The sequence below is a fragment of the Drosophila arizonae genome, chromosome 2 (assembly GCF_054131065.1).
Source record: "Drosophila arizonae isolate 15081-1271.41 chromosome 2, UAZ_ARI_1.0, whole genome shotgun sequence".
Lineage (NCBI taxonomy): Eukaryota > Metazoa > Arthropoda > Insecta > Diptera > Drosophilidae > Drosophila > Drosophila arizonae.
Window position 1 is genome coordinate 94,874 of NC_142922.1, and position 22,891 is coordinate 117,764.

Sequence of the window (22,891 nt, forward strand, 5' to 3'; positions counted from 1 at the left end):
ACTAGAGCGTTCTTACTTGTTCATAGACACATATGTATGTATATGTATACTCATGTATAATTAACTACATATAAATCAATGACTTTGTGTTAGTGCAGAATCATCCGAAGGGTAAGGAAAATTATTTTGATAGTTTTGCGGTCTGGAGTACGCATAGTCAAATAAATTAGCAAGGCATGTAAACTTCATTGATACAGTGAAAATTTGAATCAGCTTGGGCAGACGACAGCTTGGTTGTGCTTACTCAATAGTTGCATAAATTCTTTTTGTTTAATGTTTAACTGAATGATCATGGTTATACACATATATGCATGTATGTATATGCTGTTTCTTTATTCATGTTTGCAATGTTAAATAATAATTAGATTTTACTCTCTTGGATCGAAGATTCAGAGCTTTCACTGTATAAACAAACAATTTACGGTAAATCTCGAAATTAAAGAAAAAGCAACCATTGATAGATAAATTGCATAATTGAAGTATACATATCTTGATAATCAAATAAAAAAAATAAAAAAATAGGAGGGTATATTTTTTGATCGCCAGATAAAAACAAGTAAGAAATCATTAGTCGAGATTTTTACCAGATATAACGGACATTTAAAAAATTTACCAATATACCCTGATTTCCCATTTTCAATGGATTCAGGGTATAAAAACAATATGCTTAAGTCAAAGCCCACCAGGTAAATCAAATATATGTACATATATAGTTATTTTTATTTTAATACATAATAATTTAATAACACCATTAACAGTTGTGAAGTCTTTATTTAAATTAATTGAATCATTTCTCTTCATCATCTTCCTCGCCTTTACACTACTCTTCTTAGGTTCTTCTAGTACATTTATTTGTTCAATATGTCTGAATTTTTTATTAAAAATTATATTGTATATAGTTAACGGACACCAAAAGTGTACATGGAGTAGTATAGAATATATACATCTTTTTTAATTTTAAACCATCATTTCATATAGAGTTTTACTTGATTAGACCTTTTGCTAGGCTGCCTTTATTTAGCAACGTTTACTGAACACTAGATATATTATATATTTATTTATGTTTATGTATATAATATATGTTTATATAAATATAAGTATATGTGCTACATAATCGTATCCGACATTTAAAACCTTAATCAATTTACAATTAGATTGCGTAATAAACAGCTATTCTACTCTGTAAACAATCTTTTGGGGAACGGACGGCGGTTTTTATACTCATTTTTGTTGAAGTACTTTAATAATTCTTTACTAAATAACAAATACAATTAATTTTAGCTAACACAATTCGTTGCAATTTTTTTTTTCTTTTTACTCTATTGGAGCGTTGGGCATTTGGGATTTCAATTTCAAGTTATGTTCGTTGATTTGGGGCTTTTGGTTAATCCAAAAATAAAAAGTTTATCAAAAAATGTTTAATAAATATTTACAAAAAATGTTGTACATAATTCTCTCTCTGTTTTGTTCTTGTTGGTCTCATCTTAAGTGATTCAGGATTATCATATCTATGTTTTTATAACGAGATATATATGTATGTATATACGTAAGTATATTATTACATTATGATGGACTCTTGTTTAGGAATTTGTTCCGTAGCTGTGTATAACTATGTTGGACAATTTGGATATGTGAGTGTATTCAAATCTAGAGTAAATAGAATAAGCTAATACACTCACACCTAGAATATTTGAATAACATATATTTATGTATTTATTATTTGTATAATACTCCTGTCTATAAACACATACCACGGGAATGAAAAGTAACAAAGGCCAACAGAACTTTAACCTGTTTATTTTAACTTTCATTTTATAAACACAATGCAATTGCTAATATCTTTTCAATTATCTTTTTCTGAAAAACACTAAAAAATATATATTTGCGTTTATCAGCTTTACAATCTATAAAGTAATCTTAATGTTATATTAATATTGTTTAATTAAAATTGGAAATGACTTATTATAATTATTTAACACATACAATACGCACATTGGGGGAGTCTACAATTTTATGGTATATATATTTGTTAATATTTTTAAAAATTATTTTTGCTTCCTTCAACATTTAGATTTATATATTAAAAAAATGTGTGCACCTAAAAAATTGCCACAAAAATACAATCAAAACATTTAGCTTGCTAACCTACAAAAATTGATTATATCAAGTATATGTATAATATTGGTGTAATCTGTTTCACTTATATCTAAAACAGCTCTAACACAACTAACAACAATTTTTCGCTTTATTTACATATTTATGTGTGAATAGGTGTTCGTGGCTGTCTGTGCTAAGCTGCTTAATATATAATACCATTTTATTACAGTTTCTTAGATATACATATACATATGGGAATTTCTCCGGAAAACTTTTTTTTTTGAAGCGTGCGAGCCCCTTGGTTTTTTTTTTTTTTAATATCTTGAAAATTTACCAAATATATTGCTAATAAAAAACTATAAAAGTCATTATTATTAAAAAAAATATATATATATATTTTGGCATTTGTTTAGCACATTGTTTGCTGCGTTTTCAAGATGATGAAAAAACTAAAGGGTTGGCATGCTTCAGATTTTCTGTAGAAATAACCAATAGACACAATCTTATCTTTTTTCTCATTTAGCATACATATGTAAGTGATTCAGTCTAATTTGGGGAATTGGTCGTCAAACTTGTTTGGGCACAGTGAGCACCCATTAAAGCAAACACCAAAAAAAAGCCAACAATAATACTCATGTGGGTAAATTGGCGTGTGTACAAGTACACATTTTGGTCGGTATACCAATATCTGTTAGCTAATTATGTTAAAATAATCTACAACGAGCCAATTGCTTTCGTTTTTAATAGAAGATCGAGTTCTTGAATCCTGTGATTCAATAGGAAATATTTCATGTAACGCATTCTTCATTCAAAGATAGAAGTAGTTAGAAAGTAGTATTTTAAAATAGTTTTTTGATTTTCGCATTGTTTGCTTTGTAACGTAATGTTATTTTTGGGTAGTAGGTTATTATTAGTTTAGTAGGGATAAGAAGTGTTATATGTTGAGCCACGAAGCTATATATTTTTAAATTATTCCTTTCAATTCAATCTATGGAAAAATCAAATTGAATACTGTGCAAACGATATTGTGGTAATATGTACGTATAATTGTAGTGTCTCTAACTGATCATAGAATATACATACATATAAATTTTATATACAAACTTGAAGGTATACCAAGCTCGCACTTTTGGTGGACAGTTACACTTCTACGGACGCTTTTTTACCTCTTAAATCAAATGGGATTTACGATTAGAGTGCTCAATGGCTGCGAGTAGCTCATGCTTTTGTCTCACATATAAGCGACCCTTCTTCCAGGGACTCTGCAGCTGGAGAGGCTTAAAGTCATCACGAAGGCATCGCTCTCGAGCACCAATAACTGCTACAAGGCAGAAGTTGTCGAGCATATCAGTATTATAAATGGGTCCTTTACTTCCCTTTAGCACGGCGGCCATGTTAAGCTGCTTGACAACCAAATTGATCACCTCTCTAGCTGTTGTCTTCGGCGTTACATGAAGCTTGAGGCTTGTTCCGCTGGCCAATCCTGTGTTGTAGGCGGTATACACCTGAATGATGCCCGCCCCTGTAGTACCGACTGCCTGCTCGGCGTTTAAGCTGGAACAGCTGGCGGTATCCTCCTCGCTGCTTTGATGGGTCAGACTCTTGGTTGAGGATGCTTTCGAGGTGCTGGGAGCTATGGAATTTAATTCATTGCTGCTTAGTGGCTTCAAATCGGGTTGAAGGGCAGACAGAGAGCTTTTCAAATAGAGTGCACTCTCACGCAAATTGGCACTGGATGCAGCCTTCAGCCTGTACTCCGCGCCTGACGGCTTCAGCGCCTTGTGTTCCAAATCTCCAGAAAAGGCAGAGATGCTTCCCGCTAGATACGGTACTGAGCTGGAGCAGTGCACGGTGATGAGGGGTGTGGGAAGAGGTCCAATGTGGGAACTGGTGCGCTTACGCTGTGCCGCTGCAGCTGCTTGTGAATGACGAAGTGCATCCGCCAGCGTATCATCGGATCGGGAGGGGGGCAAAGCAAACACACAGTTACTGCCATCGGAGGCAGAGCTGCGTGCCGTATACGCAGAGCTCACAGAGTCGCCGCTGTTCTTACGTAGCGAAACATCTGAACAGGTTGAAGCAGTATATTCGCTGACTCCCACGTGGAGCAACTGTGACTGCTGTTGTTGCTGCTGTTCAGTTGATGGCTGCTTGTCAGCTGCCTCGAGAGATGTAGTCTGTGCGGAGGTGGGTGTCAGTGCGCTCTGCCCCAGATTCGTTTCGGACTTGGAATGCTCTGGATTGCTGTTTGGCTTGTCACCATCCTCATTAACACCAGGACCTGGCCAGCTCCCGCGACCTGTCTTGCTGAATCTGGAGTCGCGAAGCGGTAGTTGCAACAATTGCTTATCCTGCTCCTCAACAAACTTCAGTATTTCACGCATGGCTAATGCTGGCTGAGCATGCTTATTCCGAGCATATGCAACCACATCCATTAACCAGCGCACGCTTTTCCATACGAGCGAGAGGTTTGAGTTGAGGTTCTGCAGTGTTGCTAGTCGTTCCTTGGCCGCCTGCAATTCACTGCTAGAGAAGGCCTCGCGATGCGAATGGGTGGCCAAGGCAGTATCCAGATCCAGGATGCAGGAGAGTCGCGCATATTTCTGCACTATGGCCGGCTGGTAGGTACGTAGATGGATCATCTCGAAGGCCTGGATGCTAAGGCTGACGAACTCATTGCGCTGTAAGAGCAACTCCGATTGACCTGGTACGGCGCAAGATGCCTCCACCGAGGGGCAGACAATAAGAAAGCTAATGTCGCGACTAAGCTCGATTATTTCCACATCGTAGAGGCGATGCGTTGCAGCTTCCGTTGGCTTAATGCTCATACCATCCAGCAGCTTATGCATTGCTGTGCTGAGATCGTGTAGGAAAAGACACTGCACCTCGTTAGCTTGGCCATCGCCATTGCCATTCCTATCGCTAGGTGCATTGAAGTCGAGATGTAGTCGAATTGATTTACTATTTTTAATGCGATGCAATACTTGCCACTCATCGGCGGTAACGTGGCTATTCTCGCGCACCTTGCAATGGGGCAGTACATTGGGCGTCTTCACCGGCACAACCACCTGTATCTGATCCATTGAGCACTGCATCTTCAGATAGCCCAAATAGAGCCCTGGATCAAGTCGTTGTAGCGCTGCCTGTTGATAATCTATCTGCTCCCCAATGCTTGATATCAGCAGCTCATTAATTGTGTAATCCTCATGCAAAGCGCCCAGTTTTTTTTGCAACTTGCTAACGGGTAGCCAGCGTGAGTTTATAATAGATACAGCCTTCTGACTCTTCACCGACTGTATGCAGGTGAGCACCACTGTGCCCTGTGTGTCTCGAAGGGGTTTATAATACAATTGGCCGAGATCCGTAATTCCTAGCGCAGATTGCATCTGACAAACGGCTGACAGCAGCTTGGTGCGAAAGTGCACGGGTGAACTGAGATTCCGTTCCATGTCTGTACGAAGGGACTTCACATCCTCCCATGTGCACGCGACCTTCATCAGCCAGTAGTAGTCCATGTGTAGGGCACTCGGATAAGACTCATCGATTTCGATAACAGGCGGAAAATCCTCGCTGGTGACTAGCACTTTGTCATCACAGTGAACGATGCACGAGAAGTAGATGCCACTATTAAATATATTTAAGTTAGTTAGTGGCTCCTGGTATTACAAATGCGTGTTATCTTACCGTCGCAACGTCTTTTGAAACTTAGAGGTGACAGAGAATAGTTGCTTAATAGCAGTCTTCTTTTTGGGATTGCGTCGTTGTACGTTGCTGGGATCCAGGGTAAGTTCAGACACATCTGCAGGCCGAGCTAAGCGCACAGCCGTAAACAGATTGTCTAGCATGCATTGTCGACCATAAAATCGATCCTCCCGATTTTCTAGGTCACGCCATGCTATTCGAAAGATAATAAGCATGAAATTAAGAGATTAGAGATTAGATCTACATATAAGTCCAAACTTCAGCCAATACGTGTTTATGTGTGCGTGCGTATACCTGTGTGTGTGCTTGTGTGTGTGTATGTGGTGTTTTTGGTGTGAGTAGAAAGGAACGAATAATTTTTGAAATATCTGTTGCTCGATGGACTCAGGGGATCTCGTAGTCGAACAGTCTCGATTAGAGCTGTCTTACTTGTTATTATACCCTGAACTCATTTTCAATGGGAAATCAGGGTATAATGGTTTTGTTGAAATGTATGTAACAGGCAGAACGAGGCGTGGCAGACCCAACAAAGTATATATATTCTTGATCAGGGCTGAGTCGATTTGGCCCTGTCCGTCTATCTGTCCGTCCGTCCGTCCGTATGTATGAACGAGTGAGCTTTGCTTTAAATATCGATAAATTGCCCCGTTATTTTGTTATCGATTAAAAACATCGAAAACCAGTAATAAATTTATATCTGCCACGTCTTTTAAGCTAGACTTACCAAATTTTTTATGTATACTTATATGCATTTTATACAATTTCGATTTTTGTCAAAATTTACCCCCACCCCTAATTCACCCCCTCACCCTTACATTTGTAAAAGACGTATTTCAAATACTAGGGACTTGTGCTTTGGAAAATACATGTATATCCATGTTATAATCATAATCTGAAAGTTTCATGAAGAAACTATATCCACAAGAAAATTTATTGAACAATTAGTTTCCTATAGTAAGCCACCACTGCAGCCAATGTGTGTTTATGCGTGCGTGCGCATCTCTGTGTGTGTGCGTGTGTTTTCACAGTAAAGAAAAACAATAGTATAAAGTGGACCCTCGGTTATCAAGCTCCTCGGATACGGAATATTTTGCATAACAAACAGATATTTTTGGGAAAATAAGTTTCGCTTAATGTAATTAATGATCAATGTTTCACATAATGATCAACAAAATTTGAAAACATTTATTGTTCAATCTGTGCTCAACAACAAAATAGGGGAAACCCCAAATACACATTATAGTGCTGTCCATTGACCGTAGGTTTTTTGCATGAAATTTAGCTACAAAATTTGTGGTTTGGGTTAACGAACGTTTTTATCTAAGAACTTCTATATGATGTTTATTCTTTTGATACTAAGAATATGTAATAAGATTGATACTCACTTGACGGCACAACGCTTGCAGGTACCGAATTGCGGTAATTACCCCAACCTTTGACATTACCGCAGGCACCACGTAGAAAGTAGCGACGTCCTTGGGTAAGTCCTGTTATGGGGCAGTGAGCGCCCATGGTGCCGTGAAAGCTAATCCACTCGAGAAGCTCGCGCTCGCCAACAATGTTACTAAAGTCGGCACGGGTTGACCATTGAACTGGTTGAATAACGAACGAATAAATGGGGAGCAAAATTAAATCTAAAATAAAGCCCCCTGTGGACCTTTTGCTACTTACCTTTAAATTTGGTAGCTATGGCTCCCTCGTAGGGCTCGAGTATTTGCAAGCTGATGGAATTGTCACCGGTAACATCGACAACAACTGAGGCAGGAGCATCTGGTGGTCGGGCCTGGTCCCAGCCGAGCAGCAAGCGACGTAGTCCCTTGACCTTACGTTCCCAAATGCCAATCTGTTTATCCACCTCGTTGCCCGTACATCCGGTGACTGAGGAGCCCGTATTGCCTGAAATCAAAGCCAAAATTAAAGTAAAACATGTAAGAAAGCTCTAGTCGAGACTGCTCGACTACGAGATCCCCTGAATCCTTTGAGCAATAGCTATTACAATAATTTTTCGCGTCTTTCAGCTTGCACAAGAAACACGCACACACATACACACATACACATATACACACATACACACACACACGCACGCAGGCACACACAGGCATACATACACACACACGCATACACAGCCACACACACATACACAAACATTTACATATACACGTACACAAACACATACCCACACAAGCACCCACGCATAAACACGCATGTCTGCAGTGTGCGTGTACTATGAGAAATTAATTGTTTAATAACTTTTTTTGTGGACAAACGATCTTCATACAACTTTAGATTATGATTATAACATGAATATACATGTATTTACCAAAGCACAAGTCTCTAGTATTTGAAATACGCCTTTTACAAAAGTGAGGGCGAGGGGGTGGATATAGAGGTGGGGGGTAAATTTTAACAAAAGCTGAAATTGCATAATAAGCTCGATATCCGCGCTGTAAATACGTAAAAATTTGAAGTCTCTAGCTCTTATATCTTCGGAAATCGACGCGTTCATACATACGGACAGACGGACATACATTTCAACAAAACCATTATACCCTGATTTCCCATTGAAAATGGGTCCAGGGTATAATAATTACGACTGACGTCGAAAGTAGGCTATAATTACCAATTATAATGCTAGATATTGAAGGGCGCGAGCTAAAGACGGGTGTACAAAGACCTTCTGGTCCACTGAGATCATGAATACGACACTCCGCGTCTTTGAGCAGGCCGTTCAGCTTGGTGCCAATGCTATCCACGGAAACTGTTCATGTTATAATAGGAACAGGTTAGTCAATAATAAATATGGTTTGTTTATCTAATCTTACATTGTGAGCCATCTAGAGCGCCATGCTGCAGCAGCATCTTGGTCATGGAGCGATTGTTGCTTAGGACTGCCACATCGAGTGCTGAGAGGCCATCTATATTGATGCTGTAGGGTAGAGATATAATATACATTGATTATCGGAAGAAAAACAAGTAAGAAAGCTCTAGTCGAGACTGCTCGACTACGAGATCCCCTGAACCCTTGGAGTAATAGCTATTTCAATGATTTTTCGCGTCTTTCAGCTTACACAAGAAACACGCACACACACGCACACACATGCATACATACATACACACACACACCCACACACACATACACATAAACATTTACACACACACACACACAAGCATAAACACGTATGGGCGGCAGTGTGCGCTTACTATGAGAACTCAATTGTTTAATAACTTTTTTTTGTGGACATACGATCTTCATGAAACTTTCAGATTATGATTATAACATGGATATGCATGTATATGCCAAAGCACAAGTCTCTAGTATTTGAAATACGGCTTTTACAAATGTGTGGGTGAGGAGTGAATATAGGGGTGGAGGGTAAATTTGAACAAAAACCGAAATTGTATAAATTGCATATAAGCATACATTAAAAATTTGGAGACTAGCAATAAAGATGTAGAAGATATAATTTTATAACTTTTTTTATCGATAAAAAAAGATCAGGATGAGTTATCGATTTTTAATGATAAACTCAATATCCGCGCTGTAATTACGAAATTAAAATTAAAAAATTTGAATTAAAAAAAAAAATTTGAAGTCTCTAGCTTTTATATCTTCGGAAATCGACGCGTTCAAGCATACGGACAGACGGACAGACAGACAGACGGACAGGGCCAAATCAACTCAGCTCGTCGCCCTGATCAAGAATATATATACTTTGTGGGGTCTGCCACGCCTCCTTCTCCCTGTTACATACATTTCAACAAAACCATTATACCCTGATTACCCATTGAAAATGGGTTCAGGGTATAAAAACAAGTAAGAGGACTCTAGTCGAGACTGCTCGTCTAGGAGATACCCTGAACCCTCTAATCTGATATTCACTTTGCACTTTTCGGCACACATACACACGCACGTACTAGAACGCGCTCTGCTAACTGCGCAGTAAACAGCGACTTCGCTTGGGCTGCGCTGTAGTGTGGGCAACAATTTAAGAATTTATTTGTTTAATAATTTAATTTCTACACGTAATGAAACTTTCAGAACATAATCATAATGTTGTAATGTATGTACATTCCAAAGCACAAGTCTCCAGTACTTGAAATACGCCTTTTACAAAGGTGTGGGTGAGGGGGTGGATATAGGAGTGGGGGGTAAATTACAACAAACACCGAAACTATATAAAATACATATAAGTCTACATATAAAATTTGCAAGCTCTAGCTCCAAAGGTGTAGGAGATATAATTAATAATAATTCGGTAAGGTTTTTGATCGATAATAAAATATCGGGAGTAGTTATCGATATTTATGCGCGTGATATACACGGACCTAGGAAAAAAATTTCAAGTCTCTAGCTCTTATATCTTCTGAAATCGACGCGTTCATACATACGGACATACGGACGGACGGACGGACAGGGCCAAATCGACTTAGCTCGTCGCCCTGATCAAGAATATATATACTTTGTGGGGTCTGCCACACCTCCTTCTGCCTGTTACATACTTTTAACAAACCCATTATACCCTGATTTCCCATTTTCAATGGGTTCAGGGTATAAAAAAAAAAAAGAAATAATACATATAATGAAAACCAAGAATGTACTTCGTTCTAAAGATTGGAGCTCAATAATATATTCTTAAAGGACAAAAGTTACTTGCTCAGGTCCTACTGAGCAGGTTAAAAATCGGTGTTAATTGATTTGTATTTACTGATTTACATATATAATCTTAAGCTGCGTTTCAGAAAAAAAGGTTTGGCAGGTCATTGTTGACAAACTTCGCTTCATTATTATTCCATCTTCATATTTTTTTCCGGACATACCTATTCACATCTACATCGGTGGATTCTAGTATGGTTCGTGCTTTCTCCAAATGTCCATGCTCCACCGCTGAGAAGAGAGCTGTCAAAAATCAAAGTGTGAATAATTATGTTGGATATGCAACAAGCTAAGAATCTTCGTATTTGAGCTAGTAATTAGTTGGGAGTGCAAAGAGCGAGCAGAGCAGAACTGTGTTTACCGTGCAAATGAAGATTGCTTTGAGTGAGCTTGTCTAGCTGCGCCTGGGCAAGCTTCACTTGTTTCTTAGACATTTTGCTGACACGCGGATGTGGTGTATTGCCAGCAATTCTATTGCGCAGCTGTACAGGAAGCCGATGTATCGATAATTGTTGCTGTTGTCCATTTGTTGAGGAGTTCTCATCAATGTCTTGTCTCTGATCCTCATCGTGCTGGTCCCGGAGCTTCGCACTCTTCACACTCTTCTGGGAGTGACGAGAGATTAGCAGCTGTGGACTGGACTGTGGTTGAGTCTGCTGTTGCTGTTGAGGCAGCAGGAATTCCATTTCGCGCAGATCTTGGCCGTGACATGTAATGGCGGTTCGGAGTTTGGCTACAGTTCCATGCTGGTTAAGTTGCTCCGACCAACGAAAACTGGCAGTAGGATGATAGACGTGATAGCTATCCTGGTTATTGTTAACCTGACAATCAAAGGACTGCTTCAAGCGTAGTTTGACAGCCTCTTCTTCACTAGAGTTTTGCAAAATGTTGTCTATGTGCACAAATTAAGAATTGAAGATTGGGGTTTGGAATAAAAATTATAAGTTTCAAATTAAATGAACATCTTATCAATTGTGAAATGAAAGACTAATTAGAAATTATGCTTAAATAAATGAATATATATAAAGGTAAATAATCCAAACCAATGCGAGTGATATATATAAATACACATGTCTGTTTTGAATGCAATTTTCATTGATGAATTAATAAACCGAAATATTTGCTTTCGTTTTTATATTTTTTGTTGAATGACTAGAAGCCAATTTTAATTAATTTTGCAGCACTCTGAATGTATTTATGTGTATGAGAATGTGTTCTAGATGTGCGAGTGTTTGAGATTGTGTTATGTATATGTATGTGTGTGTTGCATGTACTCAAGCACCGCTGGATTAGATCGCCTTGGCCGTCAAGCAGCGTAAGTATCACCCGAGCAACCACCGGTAGCCACCCAACGACCCACTCAATAAAAAACCCATCAAATTATATATAAGACTTGAACTGCTTGAGAAGACTATGTGACTTAATCTACAAAGAGACTGGACGGATTTACATGGATGTACTGTTATTCCGTAGTATACGATTTTGTATATAGCCATATACTGCTATATATGTGGGTGGGCTGAGTGAATCGCCGGTGCTACTTGCTTACCATCGTTGGCAGAATGACCGCGTTGTGCTATGCACGTCGACGTCGCTACTGCCGTCGCAGTCGGCGTTTTGAGCTGGCAAAACTTGGTGAGCTCGTTGAGCGTATGAAACGATTTTTGGCGTATGAAATGCGCAGGCGAACGCAAACAGCTGCCCATCTGAAGCTTCTGGGGAACGTGGTTATTATCATTGAAGTTGCTATCATTGTGGCTTTGGTGGCATCTGCAACATCAGACAACACATCCACAAAATTGTTTGTATTTAAAACTTAATTATGTAATTGTAACAGGACGTTTCTCTATTATGACCATTTAGGAGCAGCCTTAGTCCAGATGGATTCAATAGTATTAATATTGCCCTTTTGAAGCCACATATTTCATACATATATACTCGCTATACTCAATATTGAATACAGTCATACAAAGCTTGAGACTAGTTATATATATATATATATATATATATATATATATATATATATATATATATATATATATATATATATATATATATATATATATATATATATATAGTATAGTACAGTATAGTAATATTGTTTAGTATATTCACAATGATTATCACAGCAACAATATTTACTGAAAAACTATATATAAAGGTAACTTTTTTTTATACCCTGAACCCCGTCCGTCCGTCTCGACTAGAGTCTTCTTACTTGTTTCAAATTAAAAAGAAGACTTATCCTTTCCCACTTCCCTCGTTCTCACTTATGAATATTCACAGCCTAAAGTTAGACACCTACGAATGTTTAGGTGAGGCATCGGCTTTCGGATTGTAGCCGTGCGCATCCGTGTAGTTCCATAGATGCCCTGTGAGGCGTAGCACGTGAGGTCGGTCTGTACTGGATCTGAGTGAGATTTCTCCGCCGTATTAGTTGTGGCTTCTGAGTAGCTCTCAGGTATTTGCAGCAGCTTACAGGCTTTGCGAGGGAGTGCTGCGCCAACAGGCAGTGTGGACATGAGGTGGTTAATGCCTAGAACGTCATCCTCATGTAAACGCTCTTGCAACATGATTTTGTTTTTGCTTTTGGTCAGCACGGCCACTTTGTCAATTTCATGCCACATGGACAGAGCTTGGACTGCCATCGATTTGCTGACGGTTCTGCAGCTGCGACTTCGCGGATGCAAATGCGGGCGAAGTTTAAAGGGTGATTGTAGCGGTAGGGCTGGGCTATGCAGCTTATTTTTGAGGCGTCGCAACGAGGCGCGCACCGAATGCGAGCGACGCAATGCTGACGGTTGATCAGGATTTTCATCGTGCTCTCTGTCGTTTTCTTCTAGTTCTTCCTCTTTATTTTGCCGCTGCTGCTCTTTAAGTTTGGCATAGGAGCTCATTGCACGCCGTCGTTCCATTCCTTACCACTTCTCTTTAAAGTTTTTATTTCATCATATACAAAGTAAACTATTTTAATATTTTTTTTTTTCGTTAGTTAGACGAGATTCTGTAGCGTTCGTCGCGGTTACAAAATGAAAACTGAGATGTTTTTCGATTTGATTTCATTTTACTCCACGTTCAGATATTGTTATCTCTTTCTCATATCCACGTATACATATGTATATTTCTCTTTTTCACTGTCTCACTCACTTAGGTAGTGAGTTGTACACAACGTTGTTGTTATACATCGGGGTTGATATACATATATGTAGTTAGGTAGTTCGCTTTACTCTCTGCATGGCTCTCTCGTTCTATTCCCCTCTCTTTCATTCTCTCTGTCTAACCCCTATATGAGTTCAGCGGAATTGTCTTGGAAATATTTCCGACTGATCCACGGGATTTTTCTTATATATATATAATTGTTCACAAACAGCTAACATTTTTATCAAAGCGAATCGAAGAAAAGTGTAAAAGATATTCGAAATACATTTATCATTTAAATATTCATAGAATACAATTGGCAAGCTGATCTTTTTAACATTTAAAATAAACTTATTGATAGTGGCCGCGAATATTCGCCTTGCAAATATGGTTCTTTGAACCACTGAAAACACATTTATATTAGAGGGAAGTATTCATAATTGTACCTGCGGCAGGGCATGTGCCTTTTCAAAGAAATTCCTCATCTTTTGTTTGTGATTGCCTGTCGTTATCATTGTCTTTATCTGTCTCTTTCTTAACGCTAATGGATAAATAAGCAAATATATGAAAATTTTGAAAATATACGAAGCTAGTTACTATAAATATTAATGCTCTTAAACTTTAAAGCTTAAATTAAATCTTTTTGGTATCTACAGTAAATACATAAATCTTTAGTGTTCCCTAAGTATCCTGTGGCTCAGCTGCATATCGTTGCCTAGTTTAAAATGCACACATCGCAAAATTGGCATTGCTCGACATAAATCAGAGTACATAGTCAGCATAAAGGTCAGTTTTTTCGCTCTCCCAGAAAAATAACTTAATTAAGGTGACAGCAGACAACATTGTTGATAGGATAGGACTCATTTCCAGAACTCTTTAGAAAATGTATTCTGTCATAATTGCCAATTATAAAACACATTAAATCCAAGACAAGCGACGATTTCATTTAAATAAATATGTCGCTTCCTCAATAAAAAGGCAGTTTTTGAAAATTCACTGTAGACTTCTAAAGAAATTGATTAACAGTGTTCAAATTGTCTCTGTGGGTCACCCTATTGCTACTCCAAGAACAAAAAGCATATTTTCTGTCTGTCCAATATGAAATCGCATTGTAAGTGCGGAGACCCTCTACAGGCTCTGTCTTGTGTGAGCTTTAGCGGAAACGCCAATTGAATTTAAGTAACCCGACATTATGAATATAAATATGAATATATCTCTATGTATATGTGTATATATAAAGAGTTATATAAGGAAGTGGAGCAGAGATTGCGGTATAATAAATTTGTGTTTGGCGTGTCCCTTGACTGAGGTTTTATTGAATGCAGTTATGCTATTATATTTATCGTTATCGTTATCCATTCTATTTGTTTAATTCTGTCAAATCAAGAAACTTCTGTATTCATATTAATCAGAAATGCAAATTATTGTAGCGTCCTTTTTATACCCTAAACTCATTCAAAATGGGAAAAGTTATTTAACAAATAAAATCCCGTAGTCAGCCCACACTGCATCCCATGCGTGTATTTGCGTGCGTGCCTATGTGTGTCTGTGTGTGTATGCATGTATTTGTATTCTTCCTTCCAGTTATATATATGGTTATATAAGTTAAGCTTCCACACTAGAGCACTAGTGATTGGGGACGCTGTGTTGGGTTCTTGTGAATATTAACAACTTTGTGTTCAATGAAATAATATATTTTATATAATTTCATTTATGTTATAGAATTGTCTAGTGCACCAACACTTGCTAGAAATTATGTCATTATTTATTTTATTATATTATGGCGTGGACTTTAATCCCATTATTTTGCAAATCACAGAAGTACTTTTTTTATATTTTATATAATTTAGTAGTTTAGTATTTTATATAATTTAGTAACAATAGATCTAAACTCTCTCTCTAGTCCGAATATGAACTGCCCCAAATCATTTTTACTGGTTGGGTTCTCCCCTTGAATGTCTGACTGGACTTTCCAGCCTCCTTAGATTGTCGATAGTCTTAACTTATATACATATATATTTATTTACACAATTATGTGTATAATAATATACCTTACCGGAAATAGTTTAAATGTGTTTAATTAAAAGTTTTATTCCATCTTTTTCTTTTGTGTTTGCCTGTAATCTAATTCCAATCCAACATTTATATGTCTACCACCTAGCCATCCTCTAAAACCAATAGGCTGACATTAAAAATGATATAAGTAGCAGCCGATTTGTAAAAAATTTTTTTGTCGCTTCCAGGGCAAAAAAGGGCAAAAGTGAACGGGAAGGGGAATATTTGTGGCTTGTTCTCTTACCTTTGCGACCATTATTTGCAAACACGAAGTTAATTTTGTTTGTGCTACTTTTGACATACATATGAAGCAATGACTATTGTACATTCGCCCAAATTTGTGTGGGTGTGTGTGCATGTGCACACAAAATTGTGTGTGTAAATAAAAAGCCTACCATGTGGGTGCTTAATATAATGCTATTCGGCAATATGATAAGTTCAAACATTAATGGCTAAATGAAGCCATGGAAGAAAAAGCTGAAAAATGAGGCAGCTAGTAACTAAGTACATAGACTTACTAATGCATTTCACTATGATAGTATTTTATTGGTAATTGATTTAAAAACTAGTACAATTTATACATTTTTCAGTACACCCATTTTTCTATGAATAACTGATTGAATTTTTCATTGCAGTGACATTCATTTTAAGAACCCGTATTTTAAAATAAAATGCCTCAAAATTTTACGTGATAAATACGTCCATAAGTCCATTTTTATCACGCAGGATTTTTAAAGCAATTGTTTCGTTTAAAATTCAGTCTGGAATGTGTTTGTTTTGGAATCGTTTTGCAAAACTACACTGCTAATGGTTGCCCTGAAAGCCCTATGGAATGTGGCCAAGGGTAGTAAGTTCAAAGCCGCCAGTCAGCGCTGAAGAAATGCAATTGTAAAGGATGTTGAGATAGACAGTAATTTGCTAACAAAATATCGATGCGGTTTCGTGGAAATGTGAATAAACTGGTTGAGGGTAAAAAACGCATCTGCGAAGGCGTCTTGCAACAGAGTCATACAAATTTTGCAATAGTTCAACTTTTTCATAGCGTTGCATATTTTAGCCAGAAAGCTGAACACAGCCTGTGTGTGTATCTGTGTGTGCCTGTTATGGTTTTGCTTACCTGTTCATCGTGCGACGTACTTCAAATTGCAACACAAACAACTTTAATAAAACCGAAGACGCGATGGCTACAAAACTGCTGCAAAAACAACAATCACGCAGAACATCAAGAAAAGCGAAAAAAACACGGTGAGCAACGCGCAAAGATTTTTACAGCTATAAGTACATGTATGTATATGTGCATGTGGTGAGAGAAACAGATGCCACTGTATGGAATCCCTTGAGAATTGCTACGTTGTCTTTTCTGCAGTAAGTCACTTAGATCATTCACTTGTTTCAATTGTTGACTATAACATTATCACATAATCGAAAAACTCTCTTTGTCGGTAATTACATGCATAATGCTTTTTCATTTTCATTACTGATTATTAATATTACATTTTCGATGTCCACTTCGTAACGTTTTATCTTTGCGAATAATTTCATTAAACATTAAAGAAGATCACTGCTTGGGAAGCCGATGATGATGCGGCGCATCTCTTAATGCTTCCGCTGGTGTTGTTGCCCGCGCTAGCCGTGTGAGAGAGCCGCGAGTAAATTAGTTGCGCCAAGTTTATGTCTCGCACAATGGAAAAACAAAAAAGTTACTAAACAAAAGATACAAAAATAAAGAAGCAAAAGTTAACTTTCGCTGCAACTTGCAGTTGTGAACATTGTACATTTTACTCAAGATCCTCGCGTAAATAATAACAATTGGACACGAAACGCAATTACAGTAAAATTTGTGAGGCTGCATACACTGCTGTTTTTCTGGCACGTAAATTTAAATTAACATTGCATTTGCAAGCTAGCGCCAGTAGCAGAAGCCGAGCAGCAGCAGAGACAGCAGTTAGTTAATTTATGTAGTCCCGCGGGTGTTTGTTGTTGTAGGTTGTTGGCTCAACGTTACTTTTTAAAACGAAAGCGGCACGTTCAGTTTTTGACACCACCAACTTCAATAATAACGAATGCACAACGATCATTCGTTAAATTTCACTCTCAGCTTTTCAGTAACACTCTCTTTGTTAACAGCGCTCTCTATATCGTCTGCAAGTAACTTAGTTGTTGCGTGCTCTTTTTCATTCTCTCTCTCTCTCTATCTCTACCTGCCTCATAGCACACACATATACGCTCACAAATACGCGTCTGCAAACAGGTAGTTGGAGATACTCACACAAACACAACGAAGCAGAAATAAATGTGCGAATACGCGTCGGGTTTTTTATAATTTCTTTTTCGTTTTTAAGCAACTTTTTATTTAGCAAAAATTTTATTAATCAAAGGCCTGATTCATATCTAACAATTTTTTGCAGATCACCTTACACTGCACAGCGTGTTTAACACAATTTGAATTTACCAATGGATTGGGTTTTTATTTGTTGCTATTGTAATTTCGATCCGAAGATGGCGTACCGCGCGCTGCGCTTCCAAGAGAAGTCGTTAGTCAACTGAAACCGAAGTCGCAGCGACAGCGACTGAGATAGCGCCAGAGCGTAACGTCTTGGACGACTAAACGTCGTATTCGTTAGCGCTTCGCTCACATTGCTCAGTTGACGCTCTCAGCTGACAATAACGTTGATGTCGCAGTTGCCATTTCGTAGCGTTGTGCAGCGAGCAAAAAATGCTGACGATCGTTGCTCTTAAGCTTATTATATTTTTCTCTGATATCAGCGGATCAAACGAGCTTTGGATACCAAAGCGGCAGAGCTAGCCTTCAAAACAAAATAAATATACAAAGGAAAAATATTGCAATCAAAACCGCTTTTTTGCGGAAGTCGTTGATAAGCCTAAAGCAAATGGCTATCAGCGTAGGAGTGGAGGAGTGGAATAAGCTTGAATGTAATGATATGAATTATTGAACACTAAGAGAAAAACTAACGGACAAGTTAACTACTAAAATAATTTTTCGAATACTCCATTTTAAAACCAAAAAGACAATTTAATTTAATACGAAAGCTTCCTTTCTGATATTAAATTATTAAATAAAAATATGAATAACGTAACAACTTAAATATATAAGTATTAGTTCTTTGTGTGCATTGTTATCATAGAATTAACCAAACAAATTGATCTGATCAACTGATTTTTTAATATTGTTTGGCAAGGGTTGCTATTTTTTGGGCATTTTGATTTCTTTTTGGTTCATTAAAATTCCTTTTGCAGTCTTTTTGCCCTATAGAGAGTTACTTCTTTTCTCACTTAATTTTCTGAACATCCAGGAGTTTCAGCAGCTTGAGCTTAAGTACACAATTGAATTTTAAATAGGCTGCCAGCTTCGTTGCCGAATGCTGTGTTTTTCTGCATAATAAATAAGCCGTTCGTCCGTCCCGTGAGCTACTGCTACTTCTGCATCAGATACTATCAATCTAATGTGACTTAACTGCTGCCCTATCAATAGGGCACGTAAATAACAGTGCATTACGATAATTTATGATAGGCGTGACACGACTAACTGTGATGTGCTCGGCTCACATAGTATTGTAATAAATCAAAAAGAGTAAGCTTATATATATATGATATATTAGTAGTTTAGCTAGATATCCAGCAAGTGCTCCGCTCAAGATGTACTCGTTCTATTTACATTTTCTTTGCTCTTTCTTTTCACATCCTTCACTTACCATTTATAATGCGGGATTGCTTGTTGCGTCGCGTTGATGAGGGACTCAACATGCTCTCGCGCCGGCTGTTGGCGGTGCTGGTGCTACCGCTGCTGCAGTTACCTGGATGCTGTGCAAGTTGATGCTGATGCGAATATGCTGTTAGGTCGCCATAATTAACATTCAGCTGAGCATGCACCTGTGCGGAGGCGGCCGTAGCGGCCGCAATGCTACTGCATGTTGAATACAGGCTACTTGCCGATGGACGCTTACTGAAGGGTGTTGGCGTGGCGACCACACTGCGTGGTACATCCAGCGATGACCGTGGCAGGTCGCTAAACACAATTTCCGCAAACGAATCAATGCTGGCCGAGCGCTGCAACGCACTGCTGTCCTTACGCCTATGATAGAGGGAGATTGAGGCAACTGTCAAAGACTGGGACGAATAATTGTTCCTTTTGCAAGTTGTAAACTATTTGCAATTACTTTAGCTACACGGCGTATTAGATACAATTTACTCAGGTTGTGCCAAGTTTCGCGGTCAGTGTCCCGCCCTAGTTACCATTGGCATTATCATTAACATAATACAACACAAAGTTTTCTTAGTTAAAGGTATGTGCCTTCATTGGCTGCAACATCTGTCGAAGCTTCTGCTAGCATTAAAAGAATATATGATAAAGTTTTTTGGACGTGTAGCTATTTTTAAACGAGGATCAGAAACTTTATGCTACAGATGAACGGGTAAATTTTGTGATCCGCCTTTTGCAACGTACGCATCTAAAAGATTTAAGCACTAACATGTAAGAAGGCTTCAGTCGAGCTGCTCGACTGGGAGATACCCTGAACCCTTCAAGCTGATATTCGATTAATTTGCTCTTCTTTTATGCACACATACATACCCATGCATCCACACGTGCGTAACTACGCATAAGCAAACACTGCGCTTGGGCTGCAGTGTGGGCAATATTAGGAGAATTTATTAGTTGAATAATTTCTTTTGTAGAGGGTTAATATGTGTGAACATTCTAAAGCACAAGTCTCTAGTACTTGAAATACGTTGTTTACAAATTGGAAGCGAAGGGGGCGTGGTATCCAAAATCTTAAATAAACAAATCTTTGTATTCATCAAATGTATATACACAGTAAATCTAAAGTTTCCAGGTTTAAAAATGTTCAAATTGGGCTGAAAAAAAACAAAATCAATTTTTCGATTATTCTAGGCTTGTACTACGTATAGTATACACGAGTCTATATGCAAAAGTTCAGCTCTCTAGCTCGTATAACTTCCGAGATCTAGGCGTTCATACGGCCGGATGGACGAACAAAAGGACAGGGCTATATCGACTCAGCTCGTCGACCTGATCAAGAATATATATACTTTATCAGCAATTTAGTAATTAAGCTTCGTTCTAATACTGTAGAAAATCCAGTTTTTCACGATTTGTCACGCCCCTTCTGGGCGTAGACACCTAATTTTTTGTCAGTTCTTAAAACGAGCTAACGGTACTCTAACTGCAAAATTTAAATGCTTACGCTAAAAAAATTTGAAAATTACAGCGTATTTTTCGATATGCCCCTTAAGGGGCGAAACAATTATGTTTGGGTCATCGATAGAGGAGGTTACTAGTAACTTAACTATCCAAATTTGAAGTTTCTAGCTATTATACTTTAGGACATATTAGCTTTTGCGGTCTTCCACGCACCCTGTGGGCGGACATATATCCGACAAAGCTTTTTGGTCTTGGGTGGTCAGCCCGAGTATATACACAAAATTTAGCAGAATCTAAAAAAATCACTTTATCTTCAGGTCCGCTTTTGGCACGCGCCTAATGGGCGTAGACATATAAATTTGTCATTCGACTTTATAGAATCATAACATTAGCCTACTTGCAAAAATTCAGTGTTCTAGCTGAAAAATTTTAACACTTTATAAATTTATATAGATATACACGAGTATGTGTTTGAAATTTCAAGTCTCTAGCTTCTATAGTGCCGAAATAAACTGTGTTCATACAGATAGACGGACGGACAGCAAGACGAATATTGCACAAAACCAATATACTAATTCACTTCCGTGAATGAGTATATTAATTCACTTTCGTGAATGAGTATAAAAATTAACGGTATGTGTATACATACAAGCTTATGCTCCAAATTTAAATGATAAAGACAGACGGAAACATTAAAAAATTATATGGCTCGCCCTTGGAGGAATGCCTTCAAATGAACGATTGTTTTATGAACGGCCACTGAATATACAACAATTATTAACAGTGTGAGCAAAAGAGCAAAGAGATCGAAAGATGATTATTTACTGTTGGACCTGTAAAAACTAAAAGTAAATAGTTGACAAATAGAAATATCTAGAGCTCTGCTTTAATATACCGTTACTTTGAATAAATCCGTTTGAGCCTTGCCAGAAACTCAAATGCCCGTTTTTATTAGCTGCTAGCCTACGAGAACAAATGAGTCAATTCTCAATTATAAGCACGCGCATACACAGCTACACTCCCACACATAAACATGCATAGTTTGCTAAGAGCAAAATACGCTTAATCAACGTCTTCGAATATCCTATAGTATTCGCACTGGTTTTAGTTGTGCCCCTATAAAACGAGCCCAACATGACAGATAATATTTTAAATGCAAGTCAAAGGGCGCAAGCTACGTAGCTCGCTGACGTTGGCATTGAGCCATTGTTATGCCCATAGTCATACGTTGTCAGACTGGTTTTTGTATTACACATGCCGTATACGCAATTTTTCTTTATACTGACCTGTCTGTCAGTTTTTTCGTCTGTTTGCAACAGCAGCCCACAATTGCACAAAACTTAAGTTTGCACGATACTTTGGCTGTCGCCGTATAGAGACTGATTACACTAAACCGCCAAGTTGTAGTAGTCCCAGTTTTATTGGATGGATTCGCTTGTTCTTTGCCGTGTAAAAACATATGCACAATACAACGTGGATTATAAAACAGTGGAGTCTCGATAATTCGCACCCCGCTAAAGCGAAAACCTCAATAATTCGTAAAAAACTGCTGGTCCCTTGAAAAAACTTCGCTAATTCGTAAAAGTCCCATACATGTTTCCCTCGTTAATTCGTAATTTTTCTTCCTACTCGGCCATGATCTTGCCTCTTATAAATCGTTTCGAAACCTCTTATAATTCGTAATTTCGTTTCGTAACCTCTTGTAATTCGTAATTCTTGATTTTTCTGTTAAACTACCATTAGGCTGCAAACAGTGCACGCCAAAACGCTGCTGTTTGGACAACCAATCCTTTTTGCACTATGCAACTTGTCTTGTCTCGTCTCAGCGCGCACTATGTTTGCAGCCTTACATATGTAGATCTCGCAGACTATTATGCATGGCGTCTTTATGTCACGAAATTCCGTTGTTCCCTCTAATGGATTTACATTAGTTTGCTCATTTTATTTCAAGCGTGCAGACGATTCGTAAAAATAGCAAACACCGTTCGCATAAAACACTATCAATTTCACAAAAACAAGACATAATAGCAGCCATTGATATTGGAGCCAAAAAAATTCCGAAT

At 38.0% G+C, this 22,891-nt stretch overlaps 1 protein-coding gene across 22 annotated transcripts in view; it reads right to left on the reverse strand.

The window, feature by feature from the left end:
• Positions 1 to 702: 702 nt before the first annotated feature.
• Positions 703 to 22,891, reverse strand: part of wake (ankyrin repeat and fibronectin type III domain containing protein wide awake) — a 53,766-nt gene continuing 31,577 nt past the window's right edge. For 10 of the 22 annotated variants that reach the window (XM_089462032.1, XM_089462031.1, XM_089462030.1 and 7 more), the window contains exons 6-14: positions 19,360 to 19,739; positions 10,815 to 11,345; positions 10,618 to 10,696; positions 8,622 to 8,725; positions 8,420 to 8,557; positions 7,471 to 7,695; positions 7,185 to 7,391; positions 5,782 to 5,992; positions 703 to 5,721 (exon numbers count right to left, since the gene is read on the reverse strand). In XM_089462032.1, coding sequence (XP_089318158.1) covers positions 3,267 to 5,721; positions 5,782 to 5,992; positions 7,185 to 7,391; positions 7,471 to 7,695; positions 8,420 to 8,557; positions 8,622 to 8,725; positions 10,618 to 10,696; positions 10,815 to 11,345; positions 19,360 to 19,739 — 4,330 coding nt within the window. In that variant the 3' untranslated portion in view covers positions 703 to 3,266. The other 12 variants (XM_089462036.1, XM_089462035.1, XM_089462034.1 and 9 more) reach the window with 12 other exon arrangements.